The following is a 17375-nucleotide window of genomic DNA, read 5'->3' as shown; positions in this document are numbered from 1 at the left end:
TGATTACTTGATTAAAAAAGCCCTATACAGAGTTAACACCTGTCAACGGGTAGAAGAGCATAATAAGTGAGCTACACTATGATAGAGAGTTATTGCGTACAATTTATTATTCATTGATGAGAAGAGTCCCACTTTGGTTTCATACTGAATTAAGTTGGGGTTTGATAATGTACTTAATGAATGAATGCTGCTTACTGACTGTTCACCTAACTTCCTCATGCTATCTGCTTTGGGGCCATTTACCTACTTCTTAACACCACTAATGGAAGAAAGAAAAATGGGGAAAAGATAGATTTCAAATGTGTTTATCTTTATGACTTTTAAAGCATTTATTACAAATATATCATAAAAAATGAGCATCAAGTTGAAAAAATCTAATAAACTGAGATAGACTAACTGCCTCTGGCAGTCTTATTCTTGTTTTACTTTTAGGTAGTAAAAATATTAAGAACTATTAAATGACCAAGTGGAATTTAGGCCAGGAATGCAGGGCACAAGGAAAACTATTAACATAATTGATTGTATTAATAATAAAAGTAAAAAATATGATTACATTAAAAGAAGCAAAAAAAGCTTTTGATAAAGTACAACATTCCTTTCTATCAAGAACACTTGAGAGTATAGATACAAATGGATTTTTCCTTAAATTGGTAAAAAGCATTTCTCTAAAACCATCAGCAAACATTATTTATAATGTGGATAAGCTAAAGGACTTCCCAGCAAGAATGTGAAACAAGAATGTCACCAATTTTATTCAATATTGTATTGGAAATCCTAGCAATAGCAATGAGAAAAAAAAAAGAAATGGATTCAGAATAGGGAATGAGGTAATAAAACTATCTCTTTTTGCAGATGATATGATGATATAATTGGAAAATCTTGAAGCCTCAACTAAAAAGTTAGCTGAAACAATTAATAATTTTGGCAAATAGTAGGACATAAAGTAAATCCACATAAATCATTAGCATTCCTATAACTCACACAAAAAAATGCTGCAAGAAGAGAAAGTAATAGATATCCCATTTAAAATAAGTTTAGATAGTATAAAATACCTGGGAGTATACCTGCCAAAACAAACCCAGGAACTATATATAAAAATTATTTTTAAATCTTTTAAAAAATAAAATCCAATTTAAATAATTGGAGAAATAATTATTGTTCATGGAGTGGCAGGGTTAATATAATTAAAATGACAGGTTGACCTTAATAATTTATATATTTAATGCCATCCCAATTAAATTACTCAAAAATAATTTTACTGAATTAGAAAAGATAATAACAAAATTCATTTGGAAGAAAAAAGTCAAGAATATCAAAGGAATTAATTTTTAAAATGTAAAGGAAAGAGGTTTAGCAGTACCAGATCTTAAACTACATTATAAAAGAGTAATTATCAAAACTATCTGGTACTGGCTAAGAAACAGAAAGGTAGATCAATGTAACAGAATATATATAGAATTTATAGCAGAAAATAAATATAATAACCCTGTATTTGACAAGTGTAAATACTTAAGATTTGGGAAAAGAATTCATTACTTGGTAAACATTGTTGGGAAAACTGCAAAGCAGTATGGCAGAAATTGGGCATAGACCAATATCTAACACCATTTACCAACATAAGGTTCAAATAGAAACACAATATAAATAGATAAATTACAAGAAAATTTGAAGAACACGGACTTATCAGACTTATGGATAGGCAATTTATGAATAAATGAGATAGAGAGCAGAGCGAGGTGTAAAATGAATAATTTTGATTACATTAAATTAAAAAGTTTTGAACAAATAAAACAAATGTAGTCAAGAACAGAAGGAAAGCAGAAAATTTGTAAAAAATTTTGCATACTGATTCTTACATATAGGTCTCATATCTCAAATACATAAAGAACTTTGTCAAATCCATAAAAATATGAGTCATTCCCCAACTGATAAATGACCAAAGCATATGAACAGGCAGTTTTCTGATGAAGAAATCAAAATAATTTATAGTCATATGAAAAAATGCTCTAAATCATTATTGATTAGAGAAATGCAAATTAAGACAACCTTGAGATATCATTTTACACCTATCAGATTGGCTAAAATGATTGAAGGGGAAATCAATTAACATTAAAAGAGTTGTGGAAAAATTGGGACACATTCATTATTGGTGGAACTGTGGACTGATCCAACCCTTTTGGAGAATAATTTGGAATTATGCTCAAAGAGTTATTAAACTACCTATACACCTTTACTGAGAAATACTAGTACTAGTTCTATTTCCAAAGATGATTAGGGAAAAAGGAAAAATAGCCTATATGCTCTAAAATATTTATTGTAGCTCTCTTTGTGGTGGCGAAGAATTGGAAATTACAGAGACGTCCGTCAGTTGGGGAGTGGCTGAACAAGCTGCGGTACATGATTGTGATGGAATACTACAGTGCTATGAGAAATAATGAGCTCCATGATCTTACAAAAACATGGAAGAATAATCAAGAGTGAAACGAGCAGCACCAAGGGAGCATTTCATACAGCAACAGCAGCATTGCTTTAAGAACAACTTTGAGAAAATAAGTAATTTTGACTATTATAAATTCCCAAGTTAACTACAAAGGACATATGAAGTAAACTGTTATTTGCATCCAGAGAAAGAACTGATAAATAGGAGTACGTATAGAATGATTTTACATGTATGTATGTGTGTGGGGGGGTATGTATACAGCCCCTCCCACACATACACATACATGGTTATGTCTAATAGTAGCCATTTCTAGGTTGAGGGGGGAGAGGGAAGAAAAAAAGGTTTATACATGATAACTTTATTATATTTTTAAAAGAAATAGCAAGTTGTACGTAATAGATTTGTAATCATGTGCCATCATATTTTTTATCATGCTGTTATAGAAATGCTTGTTTTATTCTGTAAATTAAAAATAAAATACATTTAAGATTTTGTAAAAACAAAGAAGTCGTTACAAGGAGGGCAATGATTGTATAAAGTACAAACTCCTAGATGTCGGGATTATCTTGTTTTTGTCCTTGTGTGGCTAAGGCCTAGCATAGTACCTTGCTCACACGTTAGGTGCTTAATACCTGTCTGCTGAAATGGATAGCGGTCAGTGGCTGCTTTATACCTCCTAATATGAATTTATGAAAAATCTCTGCCTATCATTTATTAAAAATAAGATAAAGTCGTGAAGTTAACATTGTTTAATGCTTTATATGCCCTGAAGTTCTTTTAAGTAGTGATGAACTGAAAACTGCAATTTGTATTTAAAACTCAACTCTACTCCCAGAAATCCTAGGCTTTATGCTTCTATACTCCATTGACTATTGTTTCCCTTAAACATCAGTCCAACTATGGTCTCAGACGTCTCATCTTTTTTACCTTTTACCCTTGTTGTCAAACACTGGCATAGTCCTGCACATTTCTAGCTCAAACTTTGAGGAGTAGACTTCTTTACCTAGATAGAGAAAGCCATGTTCTGCGCATGTTTTGAGCATGCAGCTGATATCCAGCACCCAGGACCCACAACAGTGCCTTGAACACATTCTTAATAAATGTTTGCTGACTTCAGGCCACGTGTTAACTGCTCACCTCTTCAGTGGTGCCTCTGACAGCTTTGGCCTACAGTTCATAAACAACTTCAGCTTCATGTTGACCATCTGGCCAAGTACCTATTAGAAAAAAATATTACATATCAAAAACTATGGTTTGATGTGACCACATTTCCTCAGTGTGAAACAATGAGATAAAGCCATTGTTTGAGACCAAAAATAAGAAACACACGGACATTCAATACCAATTCATGGCAAGGATATTACGGAATTTCATCTTTTTAAAAGAATTTTTAGAGCTATTACTCAAGCTGTTCCAGTCCCTGAGTAGATAATACATCAATTGATTTGCTAGAATTGTTAGACAAGGAGGAAAACATGTATGAGGGTAGTGAAAGAACAGAAAGAAGTTATGCAGCAAAAAGACCATGTGATGGGGGACGAGGCAATATGCATCTACTTATATTTAATCTACTTATATTTAATATATGCAGGTTTTTGTTTCAGTTTCATCATGTATAATTTGTGTTACCCTGGGTGTTATTTAACCTTAATTTCTCCTCATGCAAAATAGTGATGTTACCTATTCCTTACAATAAATCATTTAATGATGAAAAGATGAAATAATAATGTGTGAAATGATTCAGCTTTTCAGAGGAAGATGTTCTATTAATGTTGATATAATTTGTTATAAATGAGTTTCACATTTTAAGACCTTTGCTAAACATGAATTTCTCAGATCTAAACACTTCTTTAATATAAAAGAATTATGTGTAACCTAATGCCTTTGAATGAATAATGTGTTAAAGGAAAAGAAATGTGTGCATATAATGTTGAAAATAGGGCTCACACAAAAGCATCACGCTCACTCCAGTTTTTAGACTGTTCAGTTGCTGTTCCCTAGCTTTGGTCCAAATAGTTTGATAGTCATATATGGGAGTATGGAATCTAAAACTGAACTGATGAGTCTTAAAAGAAATTAATATGTAATAAAAAAACTGTGAAGTTCACTCTGCTCAGTCGTTTAATAAAGAACTTGAATGAGAATATTCTTCCAAAATCATTTAATGAACAAAAATTGCTACTAATTATTTTATTTCTTTATATTACTAGTAGTGTAAATCAGTGGTTAGAATACATGCATTATAAACATTAATGCCAATTTGCCTTTACACGATGTTTTAACCTACAAAGCGTTTCTCTTACAATAAGCCTGTGAGAGAGGTAATGGCATAATTACTTCCCTTGTAGCACTTTAGGAACCTGAGTTTCTAGGAAGGTAAGTGAGTTAAAGTTATATAAACAATGAACAGAAGATCGGGGACTTGAAATCTCCTGTTCCATGTATTGCACTAGAGCCGCAAGGTATTAAAAAGCAACCTTGAAGTTTCAATTAGTGTTTTAAAATGATTTTTATTTTCTTTCTCAAATTTTCTTTTCTATTATGAACTCAACATCAATAAATATAAACATTTCAATACAGAAGGAAGAAAAGAAAAGAGGGCTGTATATGAAACTGCAAACTTCTGAAATGGAGAGTTTAAAGAAAATGTACTGAATCGTATAAGGCAGTAACAAAACTGCCTTGTGTGTGTGAGAGATGTATGACCTCTTCTAAATGGGGAACTCTGAAATGCTCAATAAAATAATCAGGAATACGATTGCTTATGTAAGGTTGATGCCAGAACAAAGCAAACCACTAATCTGAACAAGTGAATTACTAGTTTAAAGAGGATTATTTAATTTAAATAATGTTTGTGTCATCTTACAATCAATAATTGAGCCATCTTCTGTGCTTCTCTGGTTAATGGATCAACAATAGCAATGATGTCATAGACTATGTCACTTCCTTGAGGATTTATGTTTATAACACTAGAAAAAACAGTAAAGAAGAAATGAGATAAAATGGAAAAAACTTGAGTTTAGGCAAATGTTACCGTCATTATAACCTTAGCTCCTCTATTATAACTGCCTTCAGAGTCAGTTTATCCTATGAGAAAATCAGTTCCATTATTATAGTCATGCTTCATTTTTTACCCATAGCGTTCTTTTCCAGTCTGATTGCCAGCCTTCTTTACCAGACTTGATCTTGATGACTTGCTATTTCCAATTCAACAAATACTGCTTGATCTCATACTAAGTATTAAGGAAATGCAGGTATAAACAAATGAGTAAGATGTATTTCTTGCCCTCAAGGAGAACTAAGGCAAGCACATAAAAAAAATTACAGTGTAAAAAAATTCATTGTCACAAAATAGTACAAGGTGGTTTGGAAGTTCAGGAAGGAAAGATCACGTCTGAATGTGAAAGATGTCTAACGGAGGGGGTAGCATTTGGATTAGGTAGGATTTTGACAAGCTGAGATGCGAAGGTTATTCTAAGGTAGATGGAACAGCATTAATCAAGGTACTAAGAAGGTAAAATTGTGTTCAATGAATATATAGTAATATAGTTTGTTGGCATCATAGAACATGTAAAGAGGATTCACAGTTATACATCCATGAAGGACAACAGAGTCTCAGTGTGAAGTGCTTTGAAGGAAAGACTAAGGAATTTGTACTTTATTCTGAAGTTAATAGGGAGCCACTAAAAGTTGTCTTTTTTTTTTAATGAGGTATATAATTGGAACTAAATTTTACGAAGACTAAACTGGTCATTATGGTTTGAAAGAGAGAGGAACTAGGCTCTGGGAGTCTGGTCAAGGGCCTATCCAACAACCCAGGTGAGAAACAAGGACCTGAACTAAGATATTAGGAATGGGAAGGAAAAGGAGGGGATAGATGCTGAGAGATATTCTGGAGGTAGAAATGATACGATTTAGCAGTTTATTAGGTGTGAGGGAAAGGGAGAAACCAAAGACAATCTCAAGATTTCAGGTACGTTATTTAAGGAGCAAACTTTGCCACAACTTATGCTACCTGAGATTATATGTGAAGCTCTGAAGAAAATTACAAATGATAAATTGTTAAAAATGTTTTAGGCGATGCCAGCATAACTGCAATAAGTATATTGCCCCCAAAGTAACCACTTTAATATTCATTTGCATATAGAAGTTCCAGTGTGTTTGTTAAAAAAATATCTTATTACCTTATTACCATAGCCTACATACATTACCTAATCATGTCATAGAGGAAGGGAAATTAAGAGATCATCTAGCCCAGCTCCCTATATTAAAGCAGTTAAGGAATCATTGTTACTACTTCACATATAAAAAACCTGAAGCAGCAGAGGGTAAGTAATAGATCCACATTCACAGTGTTAATAAGCAATGGAATGGGGAACAATAATTCAGATTGATTCTCAGATAAACACAGAATGAATAACAATAAGTAAATTCATTTATACTTCTTTTTAGCCTTCAAAGGTTAAGTAAAGGTTTCTGTTTTGTCATGGACATGGATTAATATATGAACATTTGTTTTCTTAGCCTGGATCCTGCATAAGAAAAATAAATGTGCTTATGGAGATTCAAGAATAATTTCATTTACGAATGGTTCTAATCAAGAGAGGAACTATTCTTCAACAGACAATAGAATCTTTGTCTCTAGCTATGATGCATCATATTTACTAGACTTAACCTTGCATATTTCTCCACAAGTGTAAGGATGAAATTAAGTTAGCTTAAACTAGGATCACTGAACTAAAGGTGATTAAATCTTTTAAATTCAATTACGTTGAAAAATACTTTTTAAAGAACCTACTCTGCTCAAGGTACTAGGATTGGCAAAAAAGGATACAAAGTTGGAAACTAAAAGCTAAACTGCTATATTTTACTTACAGGGTATCTGATTTATTTTTCTTGTAGATCTTTGGCCCTAAAACAGATAACTCCAGGCAGAGCAGAGTAAAATTGTAATTTCAGACACTAGTGAGGTTATATATTGGTATCATAAATTATAAATTAGCCTGTGATTCTAAAATATTATCAGATTTTTGAAGACATACATTATACATTCTATTTTCAAGCATTATTAATCAAAACTTCAAAATACATCTCTTATTGTAAAATAATAACTGAATCACTGTGTGTGTGTTTATCCTTCGTTGCCAAAGAAGACCATGCCATCAAAGAAATGATGACATGGCTTGCACTTGACTTTGTTTTGAGTGAGGGAGGGCTGTGCAGGTTACCAGCCTCACTTCTCCTCCAGAGCCATCTGAATCCAGTGACCAGATATTCATCAAGATGACCCAGGATGTGGCAATTGGGATTAAGTGACTTGCCCAAGGTCTCACAGCTAGTGAGTGTCAAGTGTCTGAGGTGAGATTTGAACTCAGGTCCTCTTGACTCCTGCACTGGTGCTCTATCCAGTGTAAGATCCAGAAGGACTTCCTAAATTTTCTTAATCATAATTTAGTTGCAATGTGATTATCTATATATGGCATATCATATACATATACACATAATTAATTTGGCATATGTATGCATACACATAGGTATATGTAAACATAAGTGTATATATGTATATGTGTATATGTATATATGTATGTGTGTGTGTGTATATGTATTCACACACACACACACACAAAAGAATCTACCAGAATATCTGACTATCTAGAAATATATGAATATATGTCAATGATACTAAATAACAGTATGCAGTATTTCCCTAATGATGAAATTTTTCCTGTGGTAACATATAAATTACAATGGAGAATATTTCAAAGGGTCTAAATTTTCATTAGTACGGACACTCCTTCCACCAACAAGATTACAACCCCATTGTATCTTATTACAAAAGATTTTTCACAAGTTTCTATGGCCAAAATTTCACATGGTGGCCAATCTTCTAGCAATTGGCTTTTCTAAAATCATCTGGTCTGATTTTCAAATGACAAGAAAATAACCTGTTGCCAGAGGTGCCATAGCTTGCATGCTCTTAGTATAGCTTTCAAAAGACACCATGGGGCAATGGAAAGAGTGTTGAGTTTAACAGGGACCAGGTTCAAATCCTGACCCACATAACTTCTTTGAGCCTCAGTCTTATCATCTGTAAAATGAGTGGTTTGAACTAGATGACCTCTAAAGTCCCTTCCAGCTCTAAATCTTATTTTGAGAACCAGGGTTAACAAGTAGCAGTGTAGTGGCAGTCAAAGACTACTAGCACACGTTAAAAACACTGTCAGACAATAAGGGGAGGAATCGTCACGCTTACAGTCTTACCTGTGCTGTTCTTTAGGGAATGTGACCTCATGCCGAGATTCCCTTTTAGGCACAGAAGACAGAAGAGCGTCCACCTTCATAACCAGATCACTTCCACTAAACAGAGCAAAGCAAACAACTTATGAATACTTGGAGGCAAAGCATCTCCTAGGTTTCATTTTATAATTTATGGCTTGAAAATGCATGATTCAAAGCAATAACTTTCATCATTTTGAATGGCATGAATTTTTAATTTTCTCAGCTGGGATTATGTCTCCCATCATGCCACATAAGGGGAATGCATTTCCCTCATTTCCTTTGTCACTTTTGAAAGGGACTTACTGCCTGCACTCTCTGAAAGAGGAACATTATTTTTATATAAAAAAATTCTTAAACAGGAAAAAAAAACAAGCTCTGTTTTGATGGATTGTGAACAGAGAAAAGACAGTAATGTCCCCCATACCCTCTGCCTTAATTCTGACTACTGTATTATTTTTCTTAGCGTTGTTATTCAGTGAGTATCTATGGCATCCTAAAAGTAATCATGTAAAAGGAAGATGGTTATTTAGTAAATCTAACTGTTCAATTCAATAAATACATATTATGTGCCTAATAGGTATCTCATGTTACCTTAATCATGGGGGAATTAGGAGGCTTGTAGAGGAAGGATGACACATATATGACAAAGTCAAGGCACTTAAAATCTAGTTTGAAGGATAAAACATAAGAAACAACGAGGACAATTTAAGTTCTAGCTATAAACACGTTCTAAAATGTGACATAGACAAAATTGTTATATATAGCAGTGAGATAAGACAAAATGACATTGCTAGAATTTAAAGAAAGCTTTGCAAATGAGAAAGAATTTTGGATATTTTGAAGAACAGGTAGGAACTGAATAAATGGGGAAAAACAGGTCAAGTCAAACCAAGAAAGAACAGAGCCAGTAAATGTGAGAATGAACATGGTAAATTTAAGAACAGTGAAGGCAGCTTAGATGGAGCACAGAGCACATTAGCGACTGTTTGGAGATAAGGCAGGATAGATAAGGTAGGGACATATTATGGAAGCCTCTGACAACTAGGACTCTGGATTCAACCCAATATTCAACGGCAACATTCTTAAGCTAATCTCTACTTTGCTAAATTCATTTTTAAAAAATTGGTCTACATGTGGTTTGCACACCTCCTCACCACTTTTGCCCATTCTCTTCAATCCCTTTCAGTTTTCATTCTGTCCCTACTATGCTTCTGAAATTCTAAGTACCACAATCATTTCTTTTCAAATTTGTATTCGTCTTTTGTTTTTATATTAACTGAATTCCATAACATACCTCTCCCACCCCATACAGCAAAGTTAAGAAATACCTCAAAACTAGAAAGAGTGCTTTACATCATTGTTCTTCATATCTTAAAAGGGAAGGAGGTACATTGTTACCTTCACTGAGGATGATTAATCATTATAATTGCACAGCATTTGAATTTTATATTTTATTTCTTCTGCTTAGATGATGAGTTGTGTTTCATGCTCAAAGAGGAACAAAATGACACCACTATGTTGGGGTCAAGGTACAGGGAGTCTAACTGTGCCTAATCAGAACAGTATGAACTCAGAAGGCTCTACCACAGGTCAGGTGTAAATAATCTAGACAAACATTTGGAGTGGAAATGGCACTAAATTTGCACATCTTATGTTTCTTTTAAGCTACTGCAGTTCTGCTTTGCTCATGGGCACAGTTCCTTCTTTGATGTGGGTGTGCTATGCTGAGTGATCCTGTGCCACTGTCTCCCATATTTGATAATCCATTCCAAAGTTCTTCAGAGTCTTTGAGAGTGTTCTTATATTACTTCTTCTGATCTCCATGTGACCACTTGCTTTGTGTGAATTCTCTGTAAAATAATATTTTAGGTAAATGTACGTTTGGCATTCAAACAATGTGGACAACACATCAGATTTGTTCTCTCTGCAATAAAGTTTGAAGGCTTGGTAGTTCAGCTGAAGAAAGCACCTTAGAGTCCAGTACCTTATCTTGTTAGGTGATCTTCACCATCTTCCCAAGACAATTTAAATAAGTGATTCAGTTTTCTGGCATGGTGCTGATATGGTCCAGGTCCCATACAACCTGGCATACAACAATAATGTCAGATAATTGTTCTGTGGACCTCCATTTTGATAGGCAGCCTAATACCTCTTCTCTCTCACACTTCCCTTAATAGCCTCCCAAAGACCTTAGCTAGATGTGGCAATGCATGCATCAACCTCATCATTTATCTGTATATCTCTGGAAATTATACTGCTAAGGTAAGTGAGCTTACAGCATTCAAATTTTCACCTTTGCTATAACCATTGGTTCCATGTATTGATGGTGTAGTACTGGCTCATGGAGAATCTTTATTTTCTTGGTGTTATCAGACCAAAATTAGCAGAAGTGACAGAATCAATCCATACTCAGTTGCATCTGAGCCTCAGAGGCTGCATTGAGTACACAATCTTCTGTGAACAAAAAGTTGCACACCAACTCTCTCTCCACTTTAGTCTTTTCTTTTTGCCTTTTCAAGTTATACAATTTGCCATCAGTGTGGTATAGCTAATCTTAATGCTATTTTCATCCTTGGTGAAGTGTCTAATAACGTGGCTGAAAACATCATGCTAAAAATATGGAAGTAAGGACACAGCCCTTCTCTCCATTGATGACTGGGAAAATGTGAGAGTATTGCCTGTTATCTAATATTCATGCAAGCATGTTGACATGAAACTGGCACATAATGCTGATGACCTTCTCTGGACAATCAAATGTTGCCATGGCCTTCCACAAGCCCTCATGACTGATGGTATCAATGGCCTTGGTCAGATCAATGAACATTGTGTACAGACCTCTGTTCTGCTCCTGTCATTTCTCCTAGGGTTGTATGGCAGCAAATACCATATCAAGAATTTCCCAGCCCCTTGTGAAGCCACACTGCCTGTTAGGTAGATGACCATCTTCCAGATGAAGAATCCACCAGCAGGACTCTGATGAGAATTTTGTTGGCAATGACTAAGAGAAAAAGAGACTCCTCTATTGTTGTCAAAGGACAATTGATGTCCTTTTCTTTATGGAGATGGACAATGGAGGCATCCTTGAACTCCTGGGACATAACCCGTTCTTGACATATAACCCAGAAGATTTCAGTTAACTTTTGCATGAGCAGTGGACCCCCTACTGTGTAAATCTCAGCTGGAATAGGATTAGCACCAGGTGCTTTGCCATAGAGGAGCCTAATGGCATTGAAAACATCTTCTCCAGTTAGGGATGCAGCTAGAGAGGGACTGACTTCAACCTAAGGTGTGTGGTAGGTGGCTTCAGCATTGGTTGATAGCTGTCTGTTGAGAACATAATGAAAATTTTCAGCCCATTTTCCCAGGATCATATTCTTACCGCTAATCATTGTGGTTCCATTAGCGTGTGTGTGTTCATCCTTCATTGCCAAAGAAGACCATGCCATCAGAGAAATGATGACATGACTTGCACTTGACTTTGTTTTGGGTCACCAGCCTCACTTCTCCTCCAGAGCCAACTGAATCCAGTGACCCATTCGTCAAGATGACTAGAGATGACTCAGGATGAGGCAACTGGGGTTAAGTGACTTGCCCAAGGTCACACAGCTAGTGAGTGTCAAGTGTCTGAGGTGAGATTTGAACTCAGTTCCTCCTGACTCCTGCACTGGTGCTCTATTCACTGCACCACCTAGCTGCCCTGGTTCCATTAGCACTGAGTAATTGAAATGCACAATAGGTCCTTGGTCCATAAATAGTCTTCAGGGCATCATAAAAGCAATTTGGATTGTTAACTATCAGTGAAAAACTGAATTTAATCTGCCTTCTTACTGAGACAAGAATCCTACATCTATCTAAGCTTCACTTGCACTTTACTTGTGATGCTGCCTTCTTAGAGATGGATCCCTTCTCATTCTGCTGGTAATCCTGTGGAGTTCTTGTTTTTCATTTAGCCACTTCTGAATCTTCCCATTATTTTTGTTAAACCAGTCTTTTTGTTTGCAAGTGTCCCGGCCCAGATGGGTAAATGTCATGCTGTCCACCAAATCTCTGAAAGCTGCTAACTCCTTCTCTGCTCCACTATTGCTAACAGTGTGTTGCCTCAACTTTCCCTCCAAGTTAGCCACAAACTGTTCACACGCTGGTGAACTCTCTAATCATTATCTTCTGGTAGTCATCTTGCCTTGGGGCCCACACTTTTGTTGAATGTGACTGTTGACCTAGGAGGGCTAAGTCTCCCATCAAACCAGCACTCTACTCCACACATCGCCTTTGTGGCTCTCACATCCTATCTCTTCTCCTTACAGTAATGTATTCTACTTTTTCTTTGGTACTTTTTTATTCATTTTAAACTTAAATACAAAATGAGAAAAGAAAAAAAAAGAACATTTCCATGTGCCCAGGAGAATGTAGGAGAGGATTCAACATAAAACAATAAATTTCCATTAAAAATACCCTATATAATAAAGACTATACATTATTTTCAAAGCTACCCAGCTCTTCTTTGCTTCCTTGTAGATTTTCTTTTGATCTCTGCTGTGTACTTTTTGCTTTCTTTCCTGTCCATTCCCCCAAGAAGGCTAAAATTAAACATGGACACAGCACACACACACACACACACACACACACACACACACACACACACATTGTACTATGCATATTTCTACTTTTCATCTCTTTCTCCGAAGGTGTATGGCATCTTCCTTCCAAGTCTTTCCATATTTTTTTTAAATCTGCCAGCTCATCATTTCCTACAGCATAGCAGTATTCTAACACAATCACATCCTATCTGAGAGATAATCCATGAAAATCCCACCCCGCCTGCCCCCCCACTCTGATTTTCTGTATTCCTTCTATTCTGGGCTACATTGGTTTATTTATATAAAAAAATTTACTTTAATCAAAAATTATCCATTTTACGCTTCAACCAAGCTCTTACCTTATAGTTTAAAGTCTGACACTGCTGAATCTTCTTCCTTTACATATTTTTTCCCCTGGTTTCTTTAAAATTTCTGACTTTTTGTTCTTCAAAATGAACTTCATTATTTTTTTTATAATTCAGTAAGATAATTTCTTAGTAATTTAATTGGGATGTCAATGAATAAATAGATTACTTAGGTAAAATTGTAATTTTTAATTATATTGGTTTTATCTACTCATGAGCAACGTTACTCCAATTGTTTAAATTTGACTTTACATGTATAAACAATGTTTTATGTTTCTGTTCATATAGTTTCTGTGTCTATTTTGGTAGATATACTCTCAGGTATTTTAACTGTCCAGTTATTTTAAATGGTCTAAAACAATATTGAATAATGTTGGTGACATATAATAGTTTCCCTATTTTTCTCTTTTGATTAAATTATTTTAGCTCTAACTTTGTCTGAGATCATGATTACTACTCCTGCTTTTTAAACATAATACATTCTATTTTAGCCCTTTATTTTACCTTTGTGTGTATATCACTTTTTTTGTGTTTCCTGAAAGCAACAAAGTGTCAAATTCCAATTTTTAATCTGCTATCCATTTTCATTTCATGGGTAAATTCATTCCATTCACATTCTAAGCTGTAATTACTTGTTGTATATTTAGTGACATAGTCTATGAAATGCCAGGGTTGGCTATGAGGGTGCATCACAAAGCTCTATTGAGTTTGGATAAAAGGGAGACAGTATTGGTGATGAAATCATGAGATGCACAAGTCTTCAGTAGTAAGTGACCACTGACATTGCGGTTTCTGACTCCACTCCTTCCAAGCACTCCCTGCCCTGTCAGACAGTCTGTGCCTACTGTGGCATCAAGGTCACCCAGAATTACAAGCTCGTCTTCTTTCAACACATTGATAATGAGCATTTTCAGGTCTTCATAAAACTTTTTCTTTGACCTCATCAGGATTTATCATGATAGAAGCATATGCACTGATGATAGTGGTATGGTACTTCCCTGCAAGCAGCAGTTGCATCATCATGAGCTTGTCATTTACTCCCTTTGGGAGGCTTACAAAGCTTGCCGACTAGATTAGATTTGGTTGCAAAACCTATTTATGGTACCCCTCATCATGATGACCAATCCAGAAAACTATGTATCTATCTCTGATTTCAGTAAGCTGGACTTCCTTTGCCAGTCTTGCTTCACTCAGGGCTGATATTTGAATGTGATTCCTGTTGAGTTTTCTTGCCACAAGAGCTGTTTGTCTTTCAGGTCTAATGGATTTTGTGTTGTCCATAAGCATGAACACGTTCTATATACCAATGATGAGTGGAAACATCTTTGCAAAAGTTTCTGTATTTTTTTTATGTTTTGTCTAGTAGGGTAAGTGAAGCAGATAATCTCCAAAGCACCTTTTCTAGGCCCTTCCTCATGCCAGGAAGTGAGCAGTACAGTCCTTAAAAAAAGCTGCCAAATCCCACTTCTACTTTAGCTCAAAGAGAAGACAACACTTTGATCTGGGACGTAAGATGATGGCTACAACTTCCAGTGTATCTACACCTGCTGCTTTGTCAATGTAATGTTAATTATATTAATGAGAGTTGAAGATCTTCCCCACCCATTAATGGCCTGCCCATTAAGAGAAGCTTGATTAGGGGAGACTTGTTTTGTAGGAAGGGCCACACCTTTTGTTAATTTCTAATGAGGCACTGGTTCTTAAGGGTTGTGACGCCTTCTAGCTCTGAAAAGTGTATATATCTTGAGGTGAGGTTTGGTTTTGGGCTTACTCATTGGAAGTGTTTGTTTGACCAGACAAGTCTCTGGGTAGCCCCTAAGGAGCCCACCAGCTTTGAAAACCCAGATGCTGGTGCTTCTCTCTCTGGTAACTATGTATGTATGTAATGGTCAGACAGCTGGATCTGTCTGTTGATCTGTGATGTATGTATTGGTTATGGTCAGATAGTTGGAAGCCCTGTCTGTTGGTCTTTATTTGTCTGTATTTTCTCTGAAATACAGAGTGCTGACTTTTTCCCCTGAACTAAGTGAATGATGTATGTGCTTGATTAAAGTAGATTGTTGACTCCTCAAAAGTTGCTTTTCTTTTAGAAAAGCAGATCTAAGAACCTATACAGCAGGCCCTCCTGTGTATGCTGGAGTCCTTGACATTACGGTTACTTGCCATTGATTTTGAGGTTTGTAAAAATGGTAAAATGGTATGGGTGATGTCTTTTGACTCATATATAAATTGGATTTAAGTGGGGCAGAGTTGCATGAAGTCATTGGCCTCATTCTCTCCTCCAGAGTCATCAGAATCCACTGATGAAATGAAAGCCAACACAATTGGCAATAGCTCAGGGTGCAGTGGGTGATCTCGGTGTCTTTGATGTCTAACCAAGCTATAAGCTCTTCACAATATCTGCTTGCTCTGCTTTCATGGTCTGATGGAACAGGCCCCCATTATACCAGGGGAGTCTTCACATGCTTGGGGCAGACACACCCCCTAACTCACTGAGTGTGAGGCCTATTGATTACCCTCAACCTGGTTTAGCCTGTGTGCAGAATGGGTTCATCAGAGTGTGGCCACTGTTTATGCCACAGCTTCTTTGAGCCACAGGTAAGATTTAGGTGACAGGTGGCCACCAAAGGTGGAAAGCAGCCCTGAAGAAGGGCTTGGCAGACTTCCCACCAGAGGTACTAGTTTTTCCTGAATACCAGTACACTTCTTCCATTTAGACAGATATCAAGCTAAAGCATTTATTAAGCACTTACTATGTGCAAGGAACTCTAGATAAGGACTGGAAAAATAATACAGGCAAGACAGTTCTTACCCTCAAGTAGCTAACATTCTAATGGGAGAAGAGAACCCAAAAAGAGATCTAGAACAACAGCTCTGATCTCAAAGGCAGTGAACTTCTATACAAGACTTGCTGCTCTTTCTTCTCTCTCTCTCTGCCTGTTCTCCTCCTCCCTTCATATCCAGTCAGTGGCCAAGTTCTGCCAAGTCTATATCCGTATTTCTCTATCCATCCATGTCCATATTTACACCCATCCTCATTTTACTTGTGTTGTCACCACACTAGTTTAGGTCTTCACCTCCTCCAGCTAGGACTATTTGAAAGCCTTCTAACTGTTCTCTCCACATTTCCATTCTCATTTCTTTATGTCTTTCACATGACTGTCAAAATCAACTATGCAAATATAGGATGGGGTGAGAAATAGCAAGAAGAAAGTTCATATAAAATAAGGAGGTTTCTGCAAATTGACAGCTCAACATGAGTGAACAGATGGTCAACAAATCTAATTTGCTCTTGTCTTTATGACTGGAGGCATAATGTGGACAAAGAAGCAAAGGATGGTCCTCTCTGCTCTGTACTGGCAGAGTCCATCTGAAACATTGAGCTCAGTTCTGGGCACTGCATTTTAGGAAGGACACTGACACACTGGGGGTAGTTTCAAGAGTAGAAAGAAGAATTAATGCATATTTAGGGTTTTAAGTGTTGTAAAGTGTTGTATAGACATTATCTCCTTTGATTCTGATAATAGACCTCTGAGATAAATGTGACAGGTGTTATTATCCTCATTGCAAAGATGAAGAAACTAAGCCTCAGAAAGGTTAAAGTAACTTCTTGAATGTCACAGAGGAGTGTCTAAGGTAGGATCTGAAAAGAGGTCTTGACTGGCTAACATTTTCCCCATTGTGCCAGGCTGTAAAAGGAGGATGACCATGATA

General features: G+C 36.0%; 1 protein-coding gene across 7 annotated transcripts in view; it reads right to left on the bottom strand.

The window, feature by feature from the left end:
- The window catches only part of UGGT2 (UDP-glucose glycoprotein glucosyltransferase 2), a 245734-nt gene that overhangs the window by 74623 nt on the left and 153736 nt on the right, over positions 1 to 17375 (bottom strand). For all 7 annotated transcript variants that reach the window (XR_011969897.1, XM_072622097.1, XM_072622098.1 and 4 more), the window contains 3 exons: positions 8702 to 8797; positions 5307 to 5409; positions 3578 to 3657 (listed from right to left, as the gene is read on the bottom strand). Coding sequence is in view for 6 of the 7 variants with exons in the window: in XM_072622097.1 (XP_072478198.1) it covers positions 3578 to 3657; positions 5307 to 5409; positions 8702 to 8797 (279 nt within the window). In the remaining variant the exon portion in view is untranslated. The remainder of the gene's footprint in view (positions 1 to 3577; positions 3658 to 5306; positions 5410 to 8701; positions 8798 to 17375) is intronic.

Source organism: Notamacropus eugenii, chromosome 6 (assembly GCF_028372415.1).
Source record: "Notamacropus eugenii isolate mMacEug1 chromosome 6, mMacEug1.pri_v2, whole genome shotgun sequence".
NCBI classification, from domain to species: domain Eukaryota; kingdom Metazoa; phylum Chordata; class Mammalia; order Diprotodontia; family Macropodidae; genus Notamacropus; species Notamacropus eugenii.
This window is presented reverse-complemented; position numbering and strand designations above follow the sequence as displayed.